This window comes from Parambassis ranga, chromosome 21 (genome assembly GCF_900634625.1).
Source record: "Parambassis ranga chromosome 21, fParRan2.1, whole genome shotgun sequence".
NCBI classification, from domain to species: Eukaryota; Metazoa; Chordata; class Actinopteri; family Ambassidae; genus Parambassis; species Parambassis ranga.
In genome coordinates, this window is record NC_041041.1 from 7,929,283 (window position 1) to 7,953,825 (window position 24,543).

The 24,543-nt window shown below is 40.8% G+C and overlaps 1 protein-coding gene across 1 annotated transcript in view; it reads left to right on the top strand.

Moving 5' to 3' along the window:
- Window positions 1-24,543, top strand: part of kcnh3 (potassium voltage-gated channel, subfamily H (eag-related), member 3) — an 81,998-nt gene that overhangs the window by 36,115 nt on the left and 21,340 nt on the right. The window contains exons 2-7 of the mRNA XM_028433755.1: window positions 12,680-12,913; window positions 16,857-16,991; window positions 19,754-19,893; window positions 21,081-21,339; window positions 22,222-22,379; window positions 22,939-23,140. Of these exons, the coding sequence (XP_028289556.1) occupies window positions 12,680-12,913; window positions 16,857-16,991; window positions 19,754-19,893; window positions 21,081-21,339; window positions 22,222-22,379; window positions 22,939-23,140 (1,128 nt within the window). The remainder of the gene's footprint in view (window positions 1-12,679; window positions 12,914-16,856; window positions 16,992-19,753; window positions 19,894-21,080; window positions 21,340-22,221; window positions 22,380-22,938; window positions 23,141-24,543) is intronic.

The window sequence follows — 24,543 nt, forward strand, 5'->3', positions numbered from 1 at the left end:
TTCATTCCTTCTCTCGGCTTTATTGCCTCCTCTCAGTTTCTCTCTGCAGTGCCCCGTAAGCGATTTCCCTAATTGTATTTTTCATCACAGAATTATAGCAGGAAAACACCACGCCATGCTCAGTGAATCTGTCACAGCTGAGTGTCCCTGAACCAGCCGCAGCGTTTATTGCTTCATCTACTGTAGCTTGCTTGAGGGAACTGGCTGATAAGATAGCTACACGCTGTATAATATGATGTGTTTGATAGGCCTATCAGTAAGCACGGCTCGGATTCCATCAATATTTTAGTAGGAATGAATCTTTGGAGAATTGGAACAATAACTTAGATGTGTGCTGGTTTTATTCAGAGTTTTTTGTGTTTTTTTTTCTTCCTGGTCAATCTCAGCAGTGCTTCTCAGCAAGTGAGGGATGGACTTCCTGTTGGGATTATAAATTGCCACTGCAGGATATCACACCCAGACACTGTTTCTAACTAAAGTTCTATTCAAGAAGCAACAACGGCAAAAGAAAAAAAATAATTTCATTCTTTATTTATGTTGTTTGGGCGAAGAATGAAGCCGTTCAGTTTAACAGGATCATGACTGACAAATACTATAAAATACTGTTAGTATGGAACACCCTGTACACTTCCATATAAACCACTGAAACCTCTTATACACTCATACTACATATAATATTCTTTTTTATAGTTACTTCTTTGTCTTCAAATCACGTCTCACTTTTCTTTACACAGAGATAGTGTGTGTGTGAATAGCATAATAGAGCTGCAGGTAAATGATATTATAATAACGGGAGTGCGACATCACAAGTGACAGTTTGTGAAAAATAAGACACTGAATAAAGCAGCTATGTAGAGTCTTATGATGTCAGGTTTTATTTATGTTGCCCAATGTGACATCTTTTATCCTCCAACAGTGTTTACAGCAATTATTCCTTCGATGTTTTGCATGATTTTTATTTTCTGAATTGTTTTTGTAGCTTGATGTCAACCACTAAGCTCCTACCTCATCTCAGGGAAGAGGAGTCTTAAAATGTCTTAAATCAGGTGAACAGGGTTAGATGATGGACTGTTATCCTGGAGGAAGCACTTGCACACTTGCTCAATGAGTATTTTTTTATGAATAAGAGCGTGGCCGCGTTCCTGGGACATACCCAGTGCCAGCGTACTACTGTGCTATTGGAACGTATCATGGTTTTATCAGTTGTCTTGTCTTTGGCCTGTTGGGCCTGCTTAGATGAGACTCATCTTCCAGGCTCTCTGCCACATTTGAATGCAGCAGTCTTCTGCTTGTTGTAACAAGGTGTACCTACCACCAGTGGACCTTTTTGGGTGATTAGAGTGTCAGCTGAGTGCATGCTTTTTGGTGCATGTCAGCATGATGGTGTACAAATGAAGAAACTTTTAAGAGAACAGTGCTGTATGTGTTAATTAAATTTTAATTCATGATCTGCATACCAATGTGTGTGTGTGTGGCTGTGCATACAAAACAGTGATGTGTGCCAGGGTATAAATGTTCTCATTTAATTTGGGATGGCTGGTTAGATGGGAGCAGTCTCGTGCTAGCCCGCTGGCCAGGCGGGAGCTCGACCTTCACCACCACTCTGCAGCCAGGTTACCATGGCGATGGCAGGATGCAGCACTTGGTGTGGCGTTAATGATCAACTTCCTTTTACAGCTCGACTACTTCCTAATGAGTCATTAATGCTGTGATTGGGTCAAGGCCATGGTGTGTGGAGACGTGCTGACTCCTGCTCTTATTCAGCTCATACTTTTATTGCCATGTGTTTTGTGTTTGAGCACAATTTGCCAACGTACACACACAGTCGCTGATACCAAGCGTCTCTGAGGAAAGAAAGCTTGTTTGTTAGTTCTATTCCAAGATTCATGATTAAAGGAATTTGGAAACACTTTCAGATTTGTGTGTGTATGTGCATGCAGGCAGGCCATGTGTGTTTGAGTGTTTGTGTTTCTCCTGTGTAATAATCCAATTTGGTGCATTTCTTGGAGGGGCTGTGGGTCTTTTGAGGTGAATTCCTCTAACTACAGTTTGTGTTTCCTTCAGTATCAGACTGAACAAAATCGATGGTGAAATTCCAACATCACTACATGACTCCTAATGCTGTTCAGCCCATTGATTGTAAGAAGTGGTGGAGGCTGTAACACCTACATAGCGTTGCAGGTGCCTGTTTGTAATAAAAGCTGAATGCTCACTTACATATTTTATTGCTCAAAAGATGGACTGTCCATTGAGCAGAGAACAGCTGTAGTATTCCACACTTTAATGCCCAGAATGCACTGGGCTGGTTGCTATATGAGGCATTAAAGTGAAGTTAAACAGTGGTGGAAACTTCATTGTTGATGTTTTGCTGAAAGCTTAGATGTTAAATGTTTGTCATCCAAAAGAAGCAGGACAGACAGTGACTCCACCAGCTGTGACTGCCTGGTGCACAGCAGCTCTGCATCGCTCTCCTCGCTGGCTGGCATTGAGGCAGCTGCTCTGTTTTCTGTTCATATAAGTAGCCCTGAAAGTCCACTATTAGACATTAAAAGTTGCAGCGCCAGAGTTATGTGGCTGTGACATGTAGTGACCTCTGAAAGGAAGGAGGAGAGATGGATGCTGAGATTTAACCTGTGATAAGACCAACACATCTACAAACCTGAGCCAGATTACTTCTGTGCTGTTTCCTCTAAACTCAAGCGGTTTGAGGTTTTTTGTATCACAATTTAACTTTTCAGCAATGAAATAAAACTCCTCTGCTGCTAATACGGCAATTAGCTTTGCCATCTTGTCTTGGCTGAACAATAGACTGAGTTCATACATCAAGTAACAGCTGGACATCCTTGGTGTTTCTGCTGGCCACTCAGTACTAATGTTAAACACATATAATAAATGAAAGTCAATTTTCTCCTGCAGATTTCAGTCTTGGCTATTTGGTTAAAGCTGTGGTTACCGTGGTAACCATAACTGCAGCTTAGTACTACAGCAAAAAACTGGTGCATCTGTTTACAGTGCAGCCAAATGAGCTCGAACACAGAGCAAACAGTGCTGTCCGAGCACAATCTAGAATTTGACTGAATACATCAGTTAGTGCTAGGGTTAGCTAGACTCACATAATGAATAAATCAAAGCTTGCATGCTTTTGAGATACAATGGTATTATTTCCTGTGTCTCTTTCACAATAAAACCCTCCCTATTTTACAGAAGTTGAGTCTTGAAACTGTAGCAGAAATACTCAATGACTGTTTAATGTCAGTGAGAGTGTGTCAGAAGTAAAAAGCAGTGATACTGAAATGAAGCACGTTAAAAGAGAAATACATTTATGATGAAATTTCTGAATGCAGACTGTTCATGTTACTTTGTGCTCTCTTCTTTTTGGTTTGAAAATGCATCTGTGTATTGTCACTAATGTGAGGAGTTATGTTAAGGAGGATATTGGGCTCAATTCAGGTCCACTGCTGCAAACCCCCAGTTCACTGTTTAATGCAGTGTGTGTGTGTGTGTGTGTGTGTGTGTGTGCATGTGCGCGTGACAGAAAACACAGTGTTCTTCTCATCATAGCCCCACCCTCACTACTGTCTCCACGGAAACGCAACACAATTGGTACCTGTCGCTTGGCAACATTGCCCGGTATCTTTGGGACACAGAGCTGCTGGCAGAGAACAGACACACACAGAGTTTTTCAGCTGTCACAGAGGTGGTTCATTTCACATTTCTTTGCCCAGACAGTTTAAACTGCAGAGCCCTCCAGTGTCCACTGCTCATGAGGAACAAGCACACAGGGTGTACATGTGTGTCTAAAAGGCTGACGGGTTTCTTCTATCAAACACAGTGTGCCACTGTGTACATTCTTTATATAGTGAGATAACGCAAAATTAAAAATGATGCTTTTCTTAGTTATTCAAAAGTCAAAGAAAATCTGGTTATAAAATGTGCATTTTATTTTGCAATCCATATCCAGTACAGTTACACTGGTGAAAAGCCTTTGGTGGGCCAGGTGGATAGTTTATGTCCTGGGTTCTCTGTGCCTGATGTGAAACATCATTTTACGTGGTTTGTTTACATGTGTAATGGGGACTCCTGTTCACTTCACTGCTCCCTCACAAGTTATATTTTAATATCAGCCTCCAGCAGGAAGTGGCTGCAGCAATTAAACCCCAAAGTTTAGGCTGCTTGGTGGACGAAATGTCACATAAAATCTGTTTTCAGCCCATTTTTTATCAGCTAATGAGGAAACTGAACCAAACGTGTAACTGGTTTAGATAAACGGTGATTAGCCAAGAGATAATATTTACAGCTGGACAGTGTCTCTACAAGAAATATCATGCTGGCACACACACAGACAGTACTGTGCCAGAGGGAGACGACTCTGACAGCAGTATATTTAGTTTGCTATTTCTGCCTCTGTCACAGTCTCGCTGAAGGAGGAGGAGGAGGAGGAGGAGGGTGGCGGGCTCCTGCCTTGATTGGTCCATGTCTTTATGTGGGTCCATCCGTTTGTATGGACAGCACCCAACATTGTGCACAATGATTGTTGATGCAGTACAAGACTTTTAAACAAAAACGATAAAATTACCATCTTATGCAACCTGTATAATAGGTTTACAAAAGCAGCACAGCCTAAGATGCTCTGCACAGATTAATGAGTTCCTGCTGCTCTCCTGTAGGAGGCTAAAAGCTTCTGTAGAAGAACACCTGTGAGAGTACCGGTAAGTACAAAACAAATGTTATTATTGTTCAGGTCATTTGAGGCAGCAGTGTTTATTTTTGTACTTCTGTCATAAGCTCTGATCATTACCTCTGTTTGAAGTTAAAAGCTTCTGCTAGGAAATGGGCCCAAAAGACACTGTCAGTGTTTGATGTGGATATATCTTATCATGTGAATTTGTGGTGGATGGATTATTGTCATAAACAGTGAGAATTTCTCTGTATTTTTGTTATGAATATAAGCCTAGGCCTTTCTTTGAGTTTTGTATTTGACCCCACCATTGATCACTTTTTTCAAGCTGTAATCCTTTCTGTGGACCCCAAAACATATATATATATATATATATATATATATATATATATTAATGTCTGTTGTGGTCAAGCTTTCCAGTATATATATATATATATATATATATATATATATATATATATATATATATATATATATATATATATTTGTAGAAGTTCTGCACTATTGCTTCAAACACACATGGCTTTCCTTTCAATTTTCAGATGCAGGAATCTCTCGGCACACCTAGCAGCATAGTTATCATTAGCATAAACCGCAGGCACACTATGATCTATGTGTATTCACATTCCCTGTGACAGCTAGAATTAACCAATGTGGTGAACCATGAGCCCGAGGAAGGGTTCAGCATGAGGTCAAAGAGGTTTAACTGGGTGTCGACCCGTGCATTTATAGGCACAGTTCTGCCACACACACACACATACAGCAGCTGATGGCAGCCACTGATCATATGGCTGGGTGAACCTGCATGATGGACTGATCTGCAGGTAGTTTTATCCATCATACTTTATCATTTGAAGAAAATCTAAAAGACTTTTGAACCTGAAAATTCTCAGGTGATAGTATGCATTAAGTAAAAATGGTAAGGAGAAGGTCGACTCTTGATTAAAAACTAATCTAACATAGAAGTATTGGAACTGAACTGTCTCGATCTGTAGAATCAGTAATTTTTCTCCCCCACTGCACTGTTAATTTATGAAAAGATCATCTCTGTGTGTCTCTTTCACACTAAAAAGAAATACAGTGGTATGCTGAAAGCATTTTAATGTGCAGCATCTGTGCACAAATGCATACTGACTATTTGTTTTATTTCCAATTCATGTCATTGATCAAAAAGATAGGTAGGAGTTTCGCTTATTAAAAAAAAAAGCATACGGCTGAGGAAGTCCTCTATCAGATTAGATCCTCTATCAGTCAGATGATACCAGAGAAACAATACTAGCTGGAGGCCTGTAAACAGCTTCTACAATTCACTTCATAGTTTATTGTTGGCTGAAGCCACACTGCTGAACATAGCACAAACACTTGTTTGTATCATGGATCACAATATATTAAGCTAGCTAGCTATCATTCACTCAAATAATATTTTGCATTAGCAGGAAACATGCTAAGTTCAGCACTTTTTGGATGCATTTCTACAGACCTTTTAACCAGTTTCCTCCTCTTTCTGACACCTCGAAAAAAAAGAGATGGTAACAACAAAACTGTGTCTCCTTCACAAAGCTCAAGCACCCTTAATGCCACAACCAGGTTGTTCTGTCCCAGGCTTCTGTCTCTTTTAATCTAAAACTTGTCATGAGCGTGGCCTGTCTTTGTTTTTCTCTTCTGCCATCATGTGCCCCTCACCCCCCGCCCTTTTTTTTTACAGACTCATCTTCATCCCAGCAACCATGTTTCAATCTTGTATTGATCGCACAGGAGGGCTGCTAATCTCCTTCGGTCTGTTGATCCAGGTGCACATTTCTTACTATGATTTCCTCTCAGTTTAATCTGTGAACACTACACATTATTTACAGCCAAGATGCGCATCATTATGTCTTCTCAGAATGCTACAGAGTTATATAATGCTCCCTTTTCTAAAGGGTATCAGACCACACACACACATACACACACACAAGCCCTAGCTATTTCCACCTTTCAAAGCAGGGTCCCTTCAAAGTGCCTTTGAAGGGACCCTGATTACCAGCCTGCCTGTAACTAGCATCCATCCAGCACACACGCTTCAGAAAACTCAGCTCTCAAAATCAAAAACCGAATGTTTTTCTGTATGTATGCACCTCTGCGTACAAATCATTTCTATACCTGTGCTAAATCAATGTTCTACTAGCACACTGACTGACGGCACAGTATGAGAAGGATAATCTGCACATGGATGATTTGAGGACAGAGCCTTTCACACCTTCATATCATGTTCCATTCACATAGCTGTCTTGATAAGTGTGAATCAGACAGCGCTACTGTAGCACGCTGCATATCAGCATTCGGAGAGTGGAATACAGTGCAGGGAGGAATAATGAGAACGACAGAAGAAGAGTGATGGAGGCATCAAAGTAAAAGAAAACAGGAGAGGGAAAGTGTGTGTGTGTTTACAGCATGTGAGCAGTGTGAAGCTGCCTGCTGTGATGGATAGCTGGTCTGAGAGCTTTAGTTTGCCACTGCTGCTGGCAAGGTCTACATCAACCCACCTGTTTAATGTGCAGCGGCAGTCAACACGCTCCGTACTGGTCCATTTTAACTGAACTCAGGTCAGCAGCTGGCCAGTTTCTGCCTGATTCTCATGGAGAACACTATCTTCATCTAACCGTAGGATCCATTATTGATAGATCTGCCAGTTGGTTATTCACAGTGAGGTCAGAGGGCACATTCAGAAATGCTCTTCAGCACTCACTGCAGTGTAAAAGAGTTTAACAGAGTTATAAAACTTCTCCAGTCACATTTACACAAATGATTTACATCTCTTATGTGTGCTTTATCAAGAGTGCTGTACAAACAGCTGTAGTCTGAAGGAGCTGCAGCTGGAATGAAGTGCTTCTCTGTCGCTGGTTAGTGCTTCAAGTTTGCTTTGTATGTCCAAAATGTTTGTCAGACATAGTGGAGTTTTATTTTATACAGTTCCTCTCACCAGAAACAGAAGCTGGGACTAATTTTCACTATTCTTTACACACACACACTCCATTGACATATAACTTGATGAACTAAAACAATGTGACAGCATTATTATCATATGATGTGGAACGCTTTCTAACACTGATACTGTGGAAGACCATGATGTTTTTGCCTCTTAAAAGCTGCTTCAAACCCAAATCACTTCCAGACTCATGCTGATACATCATTAACTGGAACTGCAGTTAATTCGTTTGTACTGCTCACTTCTTTTTCAGACAGTAGAAGTGATTGCATAGTTTTAATAGCGTGCAGCAGGGAAGCTCCGACAGCTCGTACAGCTCGTACAATGAGTTTATTGAAAATTGAAATGGATCGGGCTCTGCAAAGGAGCTGTGGATCGGTACATGATGGAATACACCCTTTCATATTTTTGTGTATTAGAGGTAAACTGCTTCAAACCTGTTTTTTTACAGTCCACATGTTCCAATCCAATCACAACTTTGGTGAGCTCTGCTAATCCAATAACAGCAATTAATAGAAACTGCACAGGCAACGCCCTCACATCTCTCTCTCTCTCTCTCACACACACACACACACACAGTCCAGGCCTGTAATCTCTCATCTCAAGTTGTTGCCAGGCCAGTGTATTCGATTATTCATCAAAGCTGTGCAGCCACTGTGCCTTCAGGCATGTTTGCAGAGTAAATCTCTGATGCTTCTTCTTCAGCTTTACTCACACTCAGTATCTGTCTGTCTCACATCAAACACCCGGAAGTAAGTAATCAGCTTTGCAGTTTGTAAAGTTACTAACACAGACAGCCAGTCTGCTTCACAGCTAAACTCAGACCATACAAATAAGAACGTGAAGGACATCGTTATCTCATTTGACCTTCTAACCACAGCTGTGTGTTAGTACTCCATGTTTACTACAGTGTGATGATGTGTAGGGTTTCTCATTGTGAGTAAGTCATTCAGTCACGAACCAGCAGACAGTCGATGAGATCTGATCTTATCTTAGATGATGGCTTCATCTGTTGAATTGGGCAGACTGATTCATCACTGGATGCAGGGGCAGGTTTTGTGTTTTTGTCACACTACTTTGGAAAAATGTCCAGCGAGTATCATGCTAATAGATGTTACACTGACAGAGGGACAGAGATGACCGCTGAGCAGGAGACACAGTTCTCCATTCATAAAAGCTGCTGTGAGAAAAGATGGAGAAGCCTGTTTGCAATGCACTCAGCTGCTGGGTGTAGTCTTCTTCGCCTCAACTAATAGAATCACTGAGTCTTTGCTTAGCCACAAATTCCATCACTTTACTGTCCACTGCTAATGAGAAAGAAATAGTTGAGTTTACTTGTGTTTACAAAACAATCACACATTGTTGCATTAAAAGGTTATAATGAACACATCTTGATATTCAGACTTTATACAGTAAAGATATTCTGCAGTTGTCATATCCAGACTATGAACATAACCTGGAGTTGTGTACTGAATGATAAAATGGGCACCATATTATTTTCAGGGCTTTGGGTGAAGGGCAGTAGAGATTGCATCCTGTGTCAGCGGGCGCTGCTGGTGGTGGGCATCCTGCCTGGATGGATGTAGTCTTTGATGTGCAGGACTGAGCCTCAGGGCAACTGTGGTAGTTGGAGAGGAGGACCAGTGTGCATAAACTCTCAAGTCTTAATCCCACCACACTCATACAGCACACAGACTAAAAACTAAAAACTAAATAAATAAAAAAAATATAGCATTCCTCTTAAGGTGCACACTTTGCCTCCATTTCTTTAGAAATCTGTTGTGGATGTAATTTCCTGACTCCTTGTGTTATTTTCCTTCCTGCCCTGACCTCTTTTGTATGTGTCTCTTCCTTACCTCCGTCATGTGTTCATTGTGTAGTCCTTCCTGTTTTATTTTGAAGTCCTGTCCACCTTGTGTCTCCTCTGTTAGTTTACTTCCTCCTGTTTCCCGCCTCTGTGATTACCTGCTCCTCCCTGATTGTTTCCACCTGTGTCTTGTTTTCCCTCCCCTTTTTTCTCGTACCTGCATGTAGTGGTTTGCCTGTCGTCGTGTCCTCCTGTTCCTCTTCTTGGATTTATTTATGGTTAGGTTAGTAATTTATTTCTTGGTTTTATTTTGTTGTTCTCATTTGTAATTTAAACCTTGCTCTTGCTCTTAGCCCTTTGTGTTGTTTGAACCCTTGATCTGGTGGAGTTTGACTTTGGCTTTTAATAAAGCTCACCTTTTGTGGGACCTTATCTGCTCTGTGTTTGGGTCCTACTTAACCACTTAACATAACAAAATCTAACTAAGACCTGGCATTAGTTTAATGACAGTATGAAACAAAGACCTGATTAATTAATTAATTTACAGCTATTTTACAGCTAAAAGAACTGCCATAACCATGATGGAAGACAAGGCGTCGTACTGTGGGCCAGGCATTATTTATATCGTTACAATTTGAAAACCAGAAAGTGTGCAACAAAATAGATATGCACCATCATCAATCATCTGAACCCACTTTTTCCCAGCCAGATATCTACAGGTGAGAGGAGGGGACAGTCCCCTAGACAGGTCACCAGTCCATCACAGGGCGCACCACCATCATGACTAGTTTACGTCTTGATTCCTCTGTCATTAACTGATGATGTCATAGCTACAGGACAAACGCTTTCCTGTGTCTATTGCTGTGCTCCAGAAGAACACACAGCAGGTATTTAAGTGGTGATTGTGTTTTTGCTGGACAAAAGTCCCCACTGGGATTGAGCTTAAACAACTTGACATTTGTGATTTTGTTCAGGTGGCCTGTCAGACATTGCCCAAAGATAGAAGTGGATCACTCTGCTGACAGGTTGATGAGATTGGAGACTTAGGAGCACACATTATTGTCCAGTCATGGCTGCTGCTTGAGGCCTAAGGCTGCATTTCAGTGTAGGTACATACAGCTGTTTGTTTAAGTATCTGTCAGATCACAGAGCACACAATGTGCAGGACATCATATGCACAGGCACACGTGGTCACACACACAAATTCTCATTTAAAACACGACACGGTAATGAAAATAAAAACATTTTATTGTAACAAATGAACTGGGAATCATTGTGATTAATCTGTGTTTAGATAAGAGCTCATCAATCAGCCACTCAGTGTTTTAACCATACAGGGACAGTAATACAAATGAGCTCACACACGGTGTTCTAACACTCCAAGGTCAGAGGCAGCACTTTTCATTATTTGTAATTCAGATTGCAGGGAGCCGCATTTGACCTCGCAGAAAGTGACATAACTACAGAACGATCAGCTTTGAATGTAGAAATGAGGCTGGTAACAGAGTGACTGCTGATTCAAAAGCTACTTTATGTTTGTGTTTGCATAAACTGGGCGTAGACTTTCAATAGTTCTACTTTAACAGAACCTACCTCTTTAGCGTGTCCCCTATGCTGCTGTAACTTTGATTTTCCACATCCAATAATAATTGATAAAGCTTTTTTTTTCTCTGTGCCACAGAGCTCCATGGATGTCTGTGATCTATGAAGTCACACTGTTTCACTTCCGCAGACCTGAAATTTTCATCAACCAAATGTCATCCTTCCAGCTTATAGCACAAAGTCTGAGTAAAGCCTGACTCGGCTCATAGGTGAAGCACAGACTGTAAAAATATGAATGAATCATCACTACCCTTTGGTGAAGAGCAAGTTTGAACTTCAGTGTAGAGGCTGCTTGAGTTGACCAAACCCCTGCTCAATCCAAATTTAGGCAAAGAGGCGAAGCAATAGCATAAGCAGGCAGCTAAGACCTGTCTCAAAGCAGTCGTACCCATTCTCCTGTAGAACTTTATCCAATTAAAACAGGTGAGCTGCATGATGTATCATGCATGGATTCATGTGCATTCATCTCTAGCTAAAAATACTCCTTGACAAACGCACAGATTGTGTAAGGTCCTAAAATGACTAAACCTCGTTTTCTGACTTGTTTCTGTACCTAAATTGTTTCAGTTTTGGTCTTGAGATGTTTCTGTTGGAGTATTTGCTACTGCTGGTGCCATATCCAAGCCTAGTGCTCTGGATGACGTCAGGGTTGACTCCCACAGGATCAGGGCAGAGGAAGGAGGTGGTTGTCACCTTTTTGTCGGCATTGCCAGAAGTCTCTGCTGTTTCCCCTAGAGAGGGCAAAAACAGAGAGAGCGGGAATTATCAGAGAAGGGAGTAATTAGTTAATGAGATGAACTGTTGTGCGACTGACTGCTGCTCATCTAAAGGCACCACATTTAATCTGATGTGACCAGAAATGTGGTGCAAACCCTCCTTATCCTCCCTATCTTATCTCACTCACTTATCTAAACACTTTATTTTAAGCTCCTAAAGCAAAACACACTCACTCACACCCACACTTCCTATCATCATTGAGCCATAAAATATTTATTGTAGGGTTTCCAGGGCCCTTGAGATCAATAAGAAAGACTGAACACAAAGTCATAAATATCCCAGTGCTCGCCCATCTACATGCCCGGGGCCATTAACGGTGCCAAAATTTTCCACTACTTACACTAACACACATACACACACACACTGATCACTGATCTGCAGCCAGAGAGGGCTGCTGTGTTTGTAATACAGCACAGGGCATGTCCCTGCCTGTATACTCAGGAATTTTAGCTGTGTGTGCAGTTGATGGCATCAATTAATGAAACCTTTTTTTTTTTTTATAAGGACTTCTCGACATTGTTTACTTCACTCGAGCATTTCTTCTCACTGATCTTGCTGCAGTCTGCCTCCTCTCTCTCTGCTTTCATGTGCATCATTTTGAAAATCTGACACAAATGATCAGAGTGCTTTCTTTGAGGTTTGGTTGTTTTCAGATTTAAAGCTGCATATGATGGAAATATTGTGCAAAGATTGTAAGTTTCTGAGAAGTTTCCTGTGTTCAGAGGTTTGGTCGAGGCAGAAAAATAAAAGCCTTTAGACTATGCTGAAAGAAGTATTATTACATATGTGATAGAAATGTATATGGTAATGCTGATCATCCACGGCTCTTCTCTCCTCTCTCCTCCCACAGACAGCAACTTTGTTCTGGGAAATGCCCAGGTACAGTCACTCTACCCCATCGTCTACTGCTCTGATGGCTTCTGTGAGCTTACCGGTTATGCCCGTGCTGAGCTCATGCAGAAGAGCTGCGCGTGTCACTTCCTGTACGGCCCTGAAACGAGCGACCGGTCGACAGCCCAGATCCAAGGAGCGCTGGATGACCGCAGGGAGTTCAAGACTGAGCTGGTGTTCTACAAGAAAGAAGGTGAGACAATCTGACTGTTTTTTCTGGTGTTTTCTGTGTAATGAGCAAACTTTATTTTTAAGTGATTACTCACACTCAGAATTATTAGTTCTCCAGGAGAATGATGGACACAGTGTGTCCTCTCTGGTTCCATTTTGGCACACTGTTTGTCTGTATTGTCACAACAATGCAACAAACTCTCCTTGTGTAATGTTATCATAACACTAAATTACACAAAACACAAACAGGCAGCAGCATTTCTTTGTCTGCTGAAGAGTTCTTCTTAAGCAGTTGGCAACTTGATGGCATCTGTGATAACCTGAATGTTGATTTTAAGTAATGTATATTTATGTTCTTAATGATGGCTTGCTACAGTTGCCAACTTTAGGATGTTTTAATTATCCCAGCCTGCCCACAATCAACATTCTGATTGTCAGTAAGTTACCACAAACAACATGTTTTCTGAAGCTAGGATATGGTGAGCTCTCTCAGCTCTCTCTGGTGGATTGCTTTAGATTTAAGTATTGCAGACAGAAAGGGGTGCTGTACACTGTACAAGCTGTAGGCTCTGTAAACCTAACAATGCAATCTGGCAGCAGTACTGCAGCAACAATTTATGGACTTCAACAAGTCCAATTATATAATAATTATGTTAAAAATAATGGTCTTTTTATTTGCTTTTAAAACAATATACATTCCTACACTTTCCTGAGTATGTTTGCTGTGTGTGTTTGTTTGGTTTCCCTTGTAAAAATGTTAGAATTAATTGAAAGAGGAGGAGAGGAGAACAAGGAGAGAAACAGCAAAACAAGAAATGAAAAATCTTAAGGGAGAGAAAGCCTGTGAAAGAACAGAGAGAAAAAGCCTTTCACATTCATCCAGTCTGTATTAATTATGAATGAATCAAAGCTGTTATTGATGATGGAGGACGCAGTGAGGAGGTACACAGGGAGTGACGTATGCATGCAGCTTTGAGATGTGGACGGATCTGCTCCTGTGAGATATCTGCCTGTAACAAAGAGGAGCAGGTTATACAGAACCACTCCAAATTACAAATGAGATGCTTTTATCAGCTCATATTGACATTTGAGCACAAACATCTATATCCAGTTGCATCACACTGATCCCCAGAGCCTGAGGCGTTACTTCAAAACTGTATTTTATTCACTACAGTACACACTCATTAAATATTCACGACCACTAGACTTACTATACTATATGCTTTGCTGCAACACTTACCAAGATACAGAAGTAACACTGTTAAATAAATGCAACTAAACTGTACTGCTTCTATTGGTAAATATGTTAACAAGTACACTTTAAAACATGGGGTTATTGTTCTATTGTGAGATAGGGGAAGAGACTTAAATGGATATTAGTGTCACTGATGGAGAGTCTACATGTATAAACCTTCTAAGAAAAAGACAATGACAGGAGATGAAGAAGGAAACTGTTAAAGCAGAAGGTGTTTGATGAAGACAGAGGCAATGATAGCGGAGAAGACTAAAAAGAAGATGACAAAGACAAGACAAGATGATTAAGATAAAGATGACAAGGTACGACCAAGGGGACAATGAAGAAGAAGTAGATGACTGAGACAAATGAGACTATACAATAAAGGAGATCAGAATAACTTAGACCAGTAAGACAGAGATAATTATGATTAGGAAGAAGATGACAATGAAAGACAATGGGGAAGCTGGTGAAGTCGGTAGCAAAAAAGAAAATGACCATGATGGAGACATACTTTAAATGTAACTCATCCTTAGTCATACGCCTGCATAACTGCACTTCAGCTGTGGATGTTGAGGGGGCAGCAAACGTTTCTTCATGTCCATGCATGGATTTGAACCAGCAGCCAGTTTACTTCCAAACCCCACTCTATGAGCATTAAGAGAACAGCAGCACCTCTGCTGTCCATCTGTGTTGCTTCCTGTTGTTGTTGATGTCTTGTTGGTAGACTGAATGTTCAATCCCATCAAACATTTTCACGCTAAGCTCATTAAAACTCAGTTAAGCAGTTCCCACAGAAAACAGACTGTTGGAATAATATACAGTAAATCTTCATGGTGTAAATCCCTGTGATGTTCTGCAGCATAACATCATGCATAGTGATGCATGTAGAGGTGGAACAGGAGACGGTACCTGCTGTCTTCTGCCATGTTCCAGTCAAACAGGGACAAACACAGCCTCACTCTCTCTGATGTTTTTATTGAAGCAATCCTCCAGCTTGTTTAAATGCATTGTTTACATGCATGATCCCCTGTTGGCAGTGAGTGGAGCTGCAAGGCAGCGCACACAAAACCACTCGGGTTACAGGTAACACAAAATCAGAACGGCCTCATTCATTCATGCACAACAAGCTGGGCACAGCTGTTAATACAATATTTAAGATTCTTTATTGTCAATAAATTCCACAAAGAGACCAGGACCAGCCACAGTTCTCTTTGCCATGATCCTCACTGCTGCCTAAAGTACAGAGCCACACTGCTGTGGTAGGCTGTGGGTACTGTAGTTTATTTAGTGTGGATTAGTCTACTGTTGGAAGCATTGCAGCTGGGTTGGAAAATAACAATTAGAACAATAAACTGTATTTGAAGACTGATGTCTAAAAAATAAAAGCATAGAATGTTGAAAAAATGTTTAAAAATAGCAACGATTTAGTAGGAGAACCTACTGTATGTATGAAGATCCAAGTTTTTCATTGAAAAATTTTTAATTGAATAAGAATACATAGTGTGCATGATGAATTCCTCGTGTGGATTCAGTGTTTTAAAGCTTGTAGAGAGGTTGAGGATGAAACAGGTTTCAGCCTGTTTTCAAACAGATTGAATTTCATTTTTAAAAACCCGCTGCACTCATCATCACAAAGAAGAGGGCTTAAATAAAACATGTCCGGCAGAGTGAGGAAAGGCTCCTATAGCGTCCATGTTTTCTGTGTTATTAGTAGTGAGTTGAGACTCATAGGGCTTTAAAGTGAATCTATATCCAGGGAGTTGTGCAGGTATAGATAGCACAGAAAAAAACAGCTTGTCATCCTGGCGAGAACCCTGAATACAGACTGATTATAGCCGCAGGCAGCTCTGAATGTAATGAATGTGTGGCCTCGCATGGGGAAAGTTCTGTGAACATAATGGTCAATTCACTTCTACATGAACGCTTGCAGTATTATCACTGACACTGCTCACTTGGTGTCAGATGTGATGGTGAGACACTGTTCAGAGCCTGCTCTGCAGATAACCTGGATGCCACAAATCACAGATTCAATCGCAGGAGCTCAGCCTGGTTTACTGACACATATGTACAAGTGACATACAGTACGTAATGTTACTTTTGTGTCATACATAAGGATGCTGGATTCTTCTAATAGACAACTCTAATGTTCATGGCAGTGACATGCTGACATCATGTTAACATACAGATGTGCCTGCTTGGAGGAGTTTTATTGCCTCTGTCCCACCTCCACCTCCACCCTAATTTTAGATTTGCCAGGATTTGACTTGATTTACCATTCATTTTCCATCCTGGTAAAGTTTGATGTGTTTATTTTAAGTAACAAGTGAAGTCACTGGACAGGTCATGGTTGGTCTAATCAAAATATCAGACAGTATTGTGATGTGTTCTTAATTTGTGCACACACGCTTCTCATTGAAAATGAATGTAAAACTCACAGATGCCAAAGTGACAGACTGACTCACTGTTTCCACTCAGAGTGAGTGTGTGTGTGTGTGTGTGTGTGTGTGTGTGTGTGTGTGTGTGTGAGTACACATGACACCAGGCAATTAGATTACCTCTAAACATTATTAGTCACATCATTTATATTGAGGTATGGGTGTAGCTGCTTCATTTTGTCCTCGCCACTAATTAGAAGATGAACAAATTATAATCATTTGAAACTCCATCAGTGTCAAACTCTGTTGTTTCTCTGTGTAAATATTTATGTTTATGTTCATGTTCTCCTCAGGCACACAGTTCTGGTGTCTTCTGGACATTGTACCCATTAAAAATGAGAAGGGGGAGGTGGTTCTGTTTTTGGTGTCCCACAAAGACATTACCGACAAGAAGAAGAACCAGGACCCAGAGCAAGGACCTGACACAGGTGAGATTATAGAAGCAACTCAACTTAGCTTTGCAAGAACATTCTGGACATTTGCAAGAGCATTCTGGCTCTTACAGTAATTAGTAATTTTATACAGATTTTAGCTAACCTTCAAGCAACAGCATGCAGAGGATTCTGCCCTTCAATCTCACACAAACAATGATTAAGTATCAATTAATAATTAGAATCAATTTTCACTCCCTAGCACCTTGATTTAATGAGTGTTATCTATTTGAATATTTCATTAATATTAATGATACAGACCGCACACTGTTTGTTATTCATTATCAAATGTGATAATGCAGATACATGGAGATTGAGTGAGCTGTTTGAGTATGGAGTATGAGTACAGTGTATGGTGACATCATCTGATTGCTGCAGTGTGTTTACATGTGTGTGGCTGCAGTAAGCGCTCTGTATAGCTTTGTTGGTCTTTTTTTATGGGTCGCAGCACTTAAAACATGGAAGATACAATGAGGCACACAACAAAATCAATCTGGAAATGATTTCATACTGTTGTTAGCTGTGATAAAACTTTATCTACCTACCCAAAGAAAAGGCCATTGTACAATTTTTTACATAGCATTCATTTTCCGTGCTAAATTAAGCAGTTCTGGATGTGAGAGGAAAATAAAATGAAAGGAAGAAAAGACTGTGACATTTATGGTTTGAAGAGTTGACACAAACAATCACATTTACCTGCTTCTGGTCCTCAGTGGGAGTCTACAAAGTGGCTGAATGGCTCACTTTTGGCACTTAGCTCAGCATGATGTGCCTTTGCAAAACACAGACTCAGTTAGAGGGATGGAAGTGAGGTTGAGAAGGGCAGGAAAAGGCTTGGTACATTTATGATGGTAACAAATCAAAGACAGATGACTGTGTGCAGAGGTACCTGTAAAAACACAGCAGTGTGGTGACTTGCAGTAAAATCGTGCCTTCTTAATTGACTTGTTTAATAATTAAAAATGTAAAGCCAGCAGCACAGACTGGCTTCCTAAGAGAACCAACTGTATGCTTTGAAAGACGCATCATCAGAGGAATCCACCCCACGGCATGTAAATACCATCTCCTCCTTTACACTGCAGTCCCACTCTGCCAACAGCTAGGTTAGAGCTTCCTCTATTAGTCATCGTGATGTTCTCTCAGTGTGAATTAATTCCTATTTTAAACAGCAGTTTGACATTTCAGAAAAAAAAAGCTTTTTTTTAGCTCAGCTGATAAGGCCAAGGCGGAAGTCAACAATCTTCCGCTCCTTCAGTGTCCACTTGAGGCTGCCTCCAAGAGTCAGTCCTCATAATCCTCCATGTTCAGCTTTACAGTAGAAATAAACATTCATTGAATGCTACATATCACCAAGATGTGGGGAATCTTCAGGTGAGGCTCAGAAACAGGTACTCAGACAGCAGTCCACTGTTGGAGCTGGGCCCCAGAGGCCAAAGGAGGAACTGCAGTTTGATTCCTCTAAGGCTGCCACTTGGTTATTCTTGAAATATTCATCCGCCAAATACAGGCTTCCCGATGCCCCTGTGCTCTGTCATATTCCATTAACAAAGACATCAGTCTTCATCAGTCTTTAGCTAATTGAGCCCAGCCCACACAAGGCTGACCGTGACCTCCCTTTTTGGAGTCAGTTAAACGAGGGCGGCTGGTGCCACAGATATGCAATCAATACTTTGTGATTAGTGTCCTCCTGGCTGACATGAGTAAACTAAAAAAATAATACTAATACTTTAAAAAAATAGTATATATATATATATATATATATATATATATATATATATATATATATATATATATATATATATATATATATATATATATATATATATATATAATACATATGTTTGTCACCCAAAATAAGTTATTTTTCTGGACTGTTTTGTGACAGTACAGAAGCAAATCTAATGTGTACATTCTATACATTCTATAGCCATACCATTATGACCACTGACAGGTGAAGGTGAAGGTGACACTGATTTTCTGATTATCATGGCACCTGTCAGTGGGTGGGGCAGTAAGTGAACTTTTTTTTTTCATTTTTCAAAGATGTGTTAGATGCAGGAATAAATGAAGCCACATAAACGATGATAGCCAGAGCATGTTGTGGGGTGTTCCCAGTCTGCAGTGGTCAGGATAAACCCACAGATGCAGCTGTCTCTTTAGTTAGTGATGGTCCTCTGAAAACCTAAACGACAAATGTTTTGTCTGAGCACCAGTTTAAAATCTCTCAGAGATATTATGAACAAATCAAATCAAACTGGCTGAAAATGAAAGTGATTCAGTTACATGGGTGGGTACCCATGGAGGACATCATATTATTAACAGGGGAACCATCGAAAGAGGAAATGGAGCAAAGGAAGAAGCATTTTCTGTCTAGATGATGGTTCAATAGAAAACTCCTCTTTAAATGGACATATCATTTCTGACCTTTTTTCCCTTCAGCATGTGACATGAATGAGATGCTGCGGGGGCGTTCGCCACCCTGTTTCTGTCTGAATCCAGATCGTCGTCACTTTACCTTAGGGGCCACAAAGGCAGACTGCAGCTCAGTATAATGGCAACATAAAAGCAACAGGTTAACTTCAAAACACTGAGGCAGCATCACATCAGCGCAGGTCATATTTTCACAGACTTCCACCTATAACAGACGGCAGTCAGCGCTTCACTTCTGCATTCAGAGGATCAGACAGCCTGTGAGTTTGATTTCTCCCCCTGTGATGTGTGTTGATTCAAGGCTCAGCGTGTTTTCTTTGCCTCCACAGATGAAGAGACGGGTCTGGAGGTGCATCAGGTAACTCGGCCTCCAGGTTTTAACGCTAACCGGCGCCGCAGCAGAGCCGTCCTCTATCACCTGTCGGGGCACCTGCAGAAACAAGACAAGAGCAAGCTCAAGATCAACAATGTGAGTTTTACTGGGTTTGTCTTTGCATCTTTATTTACATCTTTAACCTCTTCCTGCAGCAGAACCTGAAGTGTGGACACCACCATCTACATCTATAAACCAAAATTAAAAACACCATCATACAAATTCAGTTCTTTTCATAAAGTTCTCTTTCAGCACCTTTTTAATACAACTAGTTTTGATATATCCTTGAGTCAAGGATTCTGCCAATGTTGTTTACAAGATTTAGAAGGACGGACTGAGAATCTAAAAACAAGCGATACAGCACCTGCAGACTACAGGATCATTGTCTGTAACAAGCTGTTTGGATGGCAGAGGATGTTACTGCATACCAGACTCATGTAATAATAAGCTTTACTTCTGAAACTCCTGCTCTGATGACAAGTAAAAGTTTTGTTCTCATGAGGATAAACAACACATGAGCCAAAATTAAATAAAAAGGTTCTTCAAAGAGTTATTTTTTTATCCAGATGAGAGGAGAAAGTTATTTTTTTAATTGTCTCAACTCCCAAGTTGAAACTCTAAACAATAAGGTAGTCAGGAGTGATTTATGAGTGGGTGTATTATTTATCAAAGTGTGGATTAAAACAATCAAAGGGTGTGTGTTTGGGATTCTACAACTCTGGAATATTTCCATAATGCAGTTCGGAATCAATCCAACACATCGCTTCACACAGCAGGAAAGATTGCTGTAGCAGCCCAGCGTGTGTGTGGACCACTGCAGCACACACACACACACACACAGACACACACACACACACACACTGACAGATGGTATGAAGGACAGGAACAGACTTTAGGGTGAAAAGCCCCCACATTTAGCTGATGTCAGTGATATAGAAACATGCAGCCCTGTGCAGTTTGTATCTTGTAATCCCACATGTATTTTCAGTGATAATAGGTTTTTGGATTTTATAAGTCAGGTCAAAATATCTGATGATCATATTTTACAATCACAGTCTGTCACACAAACACTATTTTATTGTTTTTTTTAACTCGTAGCTTTTTGCCGACACTTAATTCATAAAAATAAAACACTTGTATTCATGTACACGTTGTAATTCAACCTAATGGTACTTGAATTGACACTGTGTAGTTTTTATAATGAATCTCGCCTGGTGATGTCATACAGAGAGAAAAGGATGTATAAGCATGAGTGCTGCTGACATCCGTCTGTTTTTCATCAGAACATGTTCGGAGAGAAACCTCCGATCCCGGAGTACAAAGTGGCAGCCATTCAGAAATCTCGATTCATTCTGCTCCACTATGGGACCTTCAAGGCTGGCTGGGATTGGTTGATTCTGCTGGCGACCTTCTACGTGGCTGTCACCGTGCCCTATAACGTGTGCTTCACTGTGGTGGGAGGGCGGGACGAAGGCAGCAGCAGCGCCCCGCGGAGTCCGCCCAGTGTCAGTGACATCCTCGTTGAGATCCTGTTTATTTTAGGTGGGTTTATTTGAGATGTTTGTAGTGATGGCAGCGATGAGCCAGTAATCACATCACAAAACATGAAACATAACTCTATGTGTTTTGTAAAATATTTTTTGCATCTTCAGTGTTGATGTATAACAAAAAGAAAAAGAAAAGCAAAGAAAAGCCCTAAAATCTGACAGAGTGCCCAAACATTTTCATTGCTTTTCTGAAGATCACTTTATTAACTGCCAGCTCAGAGAAGGTCAGTGTTTATCTGAAAGGCTCATGAGTCATAATGAAAGTTGTGCTGATGTTTTTTAATGATGCATGTTGCTGTGGAAGGATATGAGCCATTTACAATAGACCATTACTTCTCATTTCCTAGAAAACAAAAGCCTCTTTGTCCACAAAACTGCAGGAAACTTGTGTGAGTGTTCTTCAATGGACAATTTGCTTTAATGGAAAAGAGTGAATACATTCCCTCCATCAATAAACTTCTGAAATGAAATTATACACGCCACCCACAGTTAAGTGTCTGACTCCAGTCACTCGATATCCCATTTGTTAGGACTAATAGGCCGAGCCTGTTTATCAATACATTCGCTCAGTAACACTGGTGGATTGAAATGTTCCATTAGGCTTCCCTTTATTCCCCAAAATGTTGATACCAACAAATATTATTTCGACCGTTGCTCAAAAATACAGTATTCTCTCCTGATATGTAAACGTAATTTAAATCTTTTGAGTTGATATATTTGTTCTGCAGCTGTTTAAATCCTGTTTTAAATATGACATTACACACCGTGTATGTGGTTCAGTAACCATTGCTCTGTGTGTTCTTTATATCCATGTGGCATCCCTATAATCCTGTGCTGCTGTGTTTGTAACTTCTGCTTCTGTTGTCGTCCTCTGCAGACATACTGCTGAACTTTCGAACTACATTCGTGAGCACTTCGGGTCAGGTAGTGTATGACGCCCGCTCCATCTGCGTCCACTACGTCACCACCTGGCTCTTTGTCGACCTCATTGCCGCACTGCCCTTTGACCTGCTGTATGCTTTCAACGTCAGTGTGGTGAGTCTCTTTCCGTGTGTGTCTGCACTGACAGCAAAAAAGGCAAAGCAAACAGTGTGCGACAGATTGATAAAGAGTGTGACAAATCAGGTTACTTAATTCACTTTTCTTTGAGCAGCAGAGGGAAACACTTGGATGTGGACATACTCTCCTTCATTCATTTTCCACACTAACACACTGGTGGCAATGAGCCAAGTGTGGAGAAAATGGAAAATAAATGCAGAATGTCAAAACCTCCCATGTGAATTTATTAGATCAACATCTCATCCAAACTGCTGCTCATCACACAAACACATGGCCCTGAGCCAGAGTGATGTTCATGTCTCATTAATTTCTGTTTCCATGCTCAGAATCCTAAAAAATAATGAACAGCGAGTTAAATTACTGTGCTCGTATTCAAAATGAGTATTAGGGCTCATTTCTAAATCCTAATTTGAAGCTGAAAAATGCTGAAGAATAAATCCATTTTTGAACAGTAACAGTTTAATTGGAATTAAAGTCACGTTACTGAATTGCAGAAAACTGCAGGCTTTTGTGACCTCTGTGTGTGTGTCTGCAGTACTTTGGAGTCCATCTGTTGAAGACAGTTCGGCTGCTGCGGTTACTGCGGCTGCTGCAGAAGTTGGAGCGTTACTCGCAGTACAGCGCTGTGGTCCTGACTCTGCTCATGTCCATGTTTGCCCTGCTGGCCCACTGGATGGCCTGCGTCTGGTACTTCATAGGGCGCAGGGAGATTGAAAGCCCCGGCTCCTGGGACATAGGTTAGTGCTCATTTTTTCCCTCTGTTTATTTAGTTTCTTGGTGGAAGTGGTCACTTCTGGAACATTTCTAAAACTTTCCTATTACTTTTTCCACATACTGCTGTTGTTGTGTTGTTACCACCATGTAAACAGACACAGGGTACAGTGGCACAGAGCTGAGTATCTCCCAGGAACATGTCTGTGCAATTATCCAACAAACTCCAAATGATCAGGGTGTCAGCTTGTTCTTGTTGTTGGTCCCTAAACTCAGGTACAATCTGCCATTCTAAGGCCAATTCTGAGAGATATCTGCAGCAGTTTGTGACTATGGATAAAGCTTTGGTCCACCACTTACAACCAGATACTGCGTGACACAGAGCACCATTCTTGTGGAACTCTTAGTCACCCAAAAAAATATCTGAATGTTCTAACAACGGCTGGACTAAGTGTGTTCTCTCAGAGGAACTATGAAAAGTAAAATGTACGCTCTAGGGTACAATCACCAGAGAGAAAATGTCACAGAAGGCATTAACTAAATTGGTACAAATTTAAAACTCTTCCACAGTAGGATTATTTATGACAGAGTACTGTTATATATTATTAAATATGCCTCTGACACACCAAAACTAGTTTTTGGTAAAAGGCTAGTACTCAAAGTACCTAACATACAGACAGGAGAGAAGTATCGGGCCTGTGTGCAAGAGGAAATGGAAGTGAAAATGTAAAACCATTCCTGCTATTTTAATGTCATACTGTGAAGGTTACATAAACCTTATCCATTAGGCATTTACAGTAAACAGCTCTAATAAGGTCTAAATGTAGTCTGTGTGATGGGAGTGTTGAAAAGGTCTTCTCTGAGCAGCTTTATGGCCCATTCTGTCTGAATGAAGAGCTTTTAAATACCACTGTCACTATTAGCAACGATATCCCTCTACTTTTCTCATAACAATAGTGCAATGCAGATTAAATCTTACAAATTAAATCATGCTTAGTTCAGCATAAACAGTTTGTACGTTCACCTGCAGCATTTCATTGTAGAGCCAGATCTAAGATGACACACGTCTAACATTAGCCGAGTGATGACAGCAGGTTTGTATCCACCACAAAGGCACTGAGGCAGTTATGCAGACGGATGGCCCTGATGTGTCTCCATTTTCAGCACGACCGATGCTTTTAATAAGACACGGCTTTGTTTATGTTCCACAAGTGTCTCTCAGAGGAGGATTTTAAGTCCTGCAGGCGACATGATACACAATCTGATAAAACCATACAAGAGCAGACTTTAATCCTTCAGACTGTGACCAGGGGCAAAGATCAAGTTTTGTGTGTGTCCTTCAAACACAACATAGAACAGGACAGAACACACTGTTTTCTCAGCTGGCCCAGGGACACATAATGAGATATGTACTGCTGTTTTTTTCCTG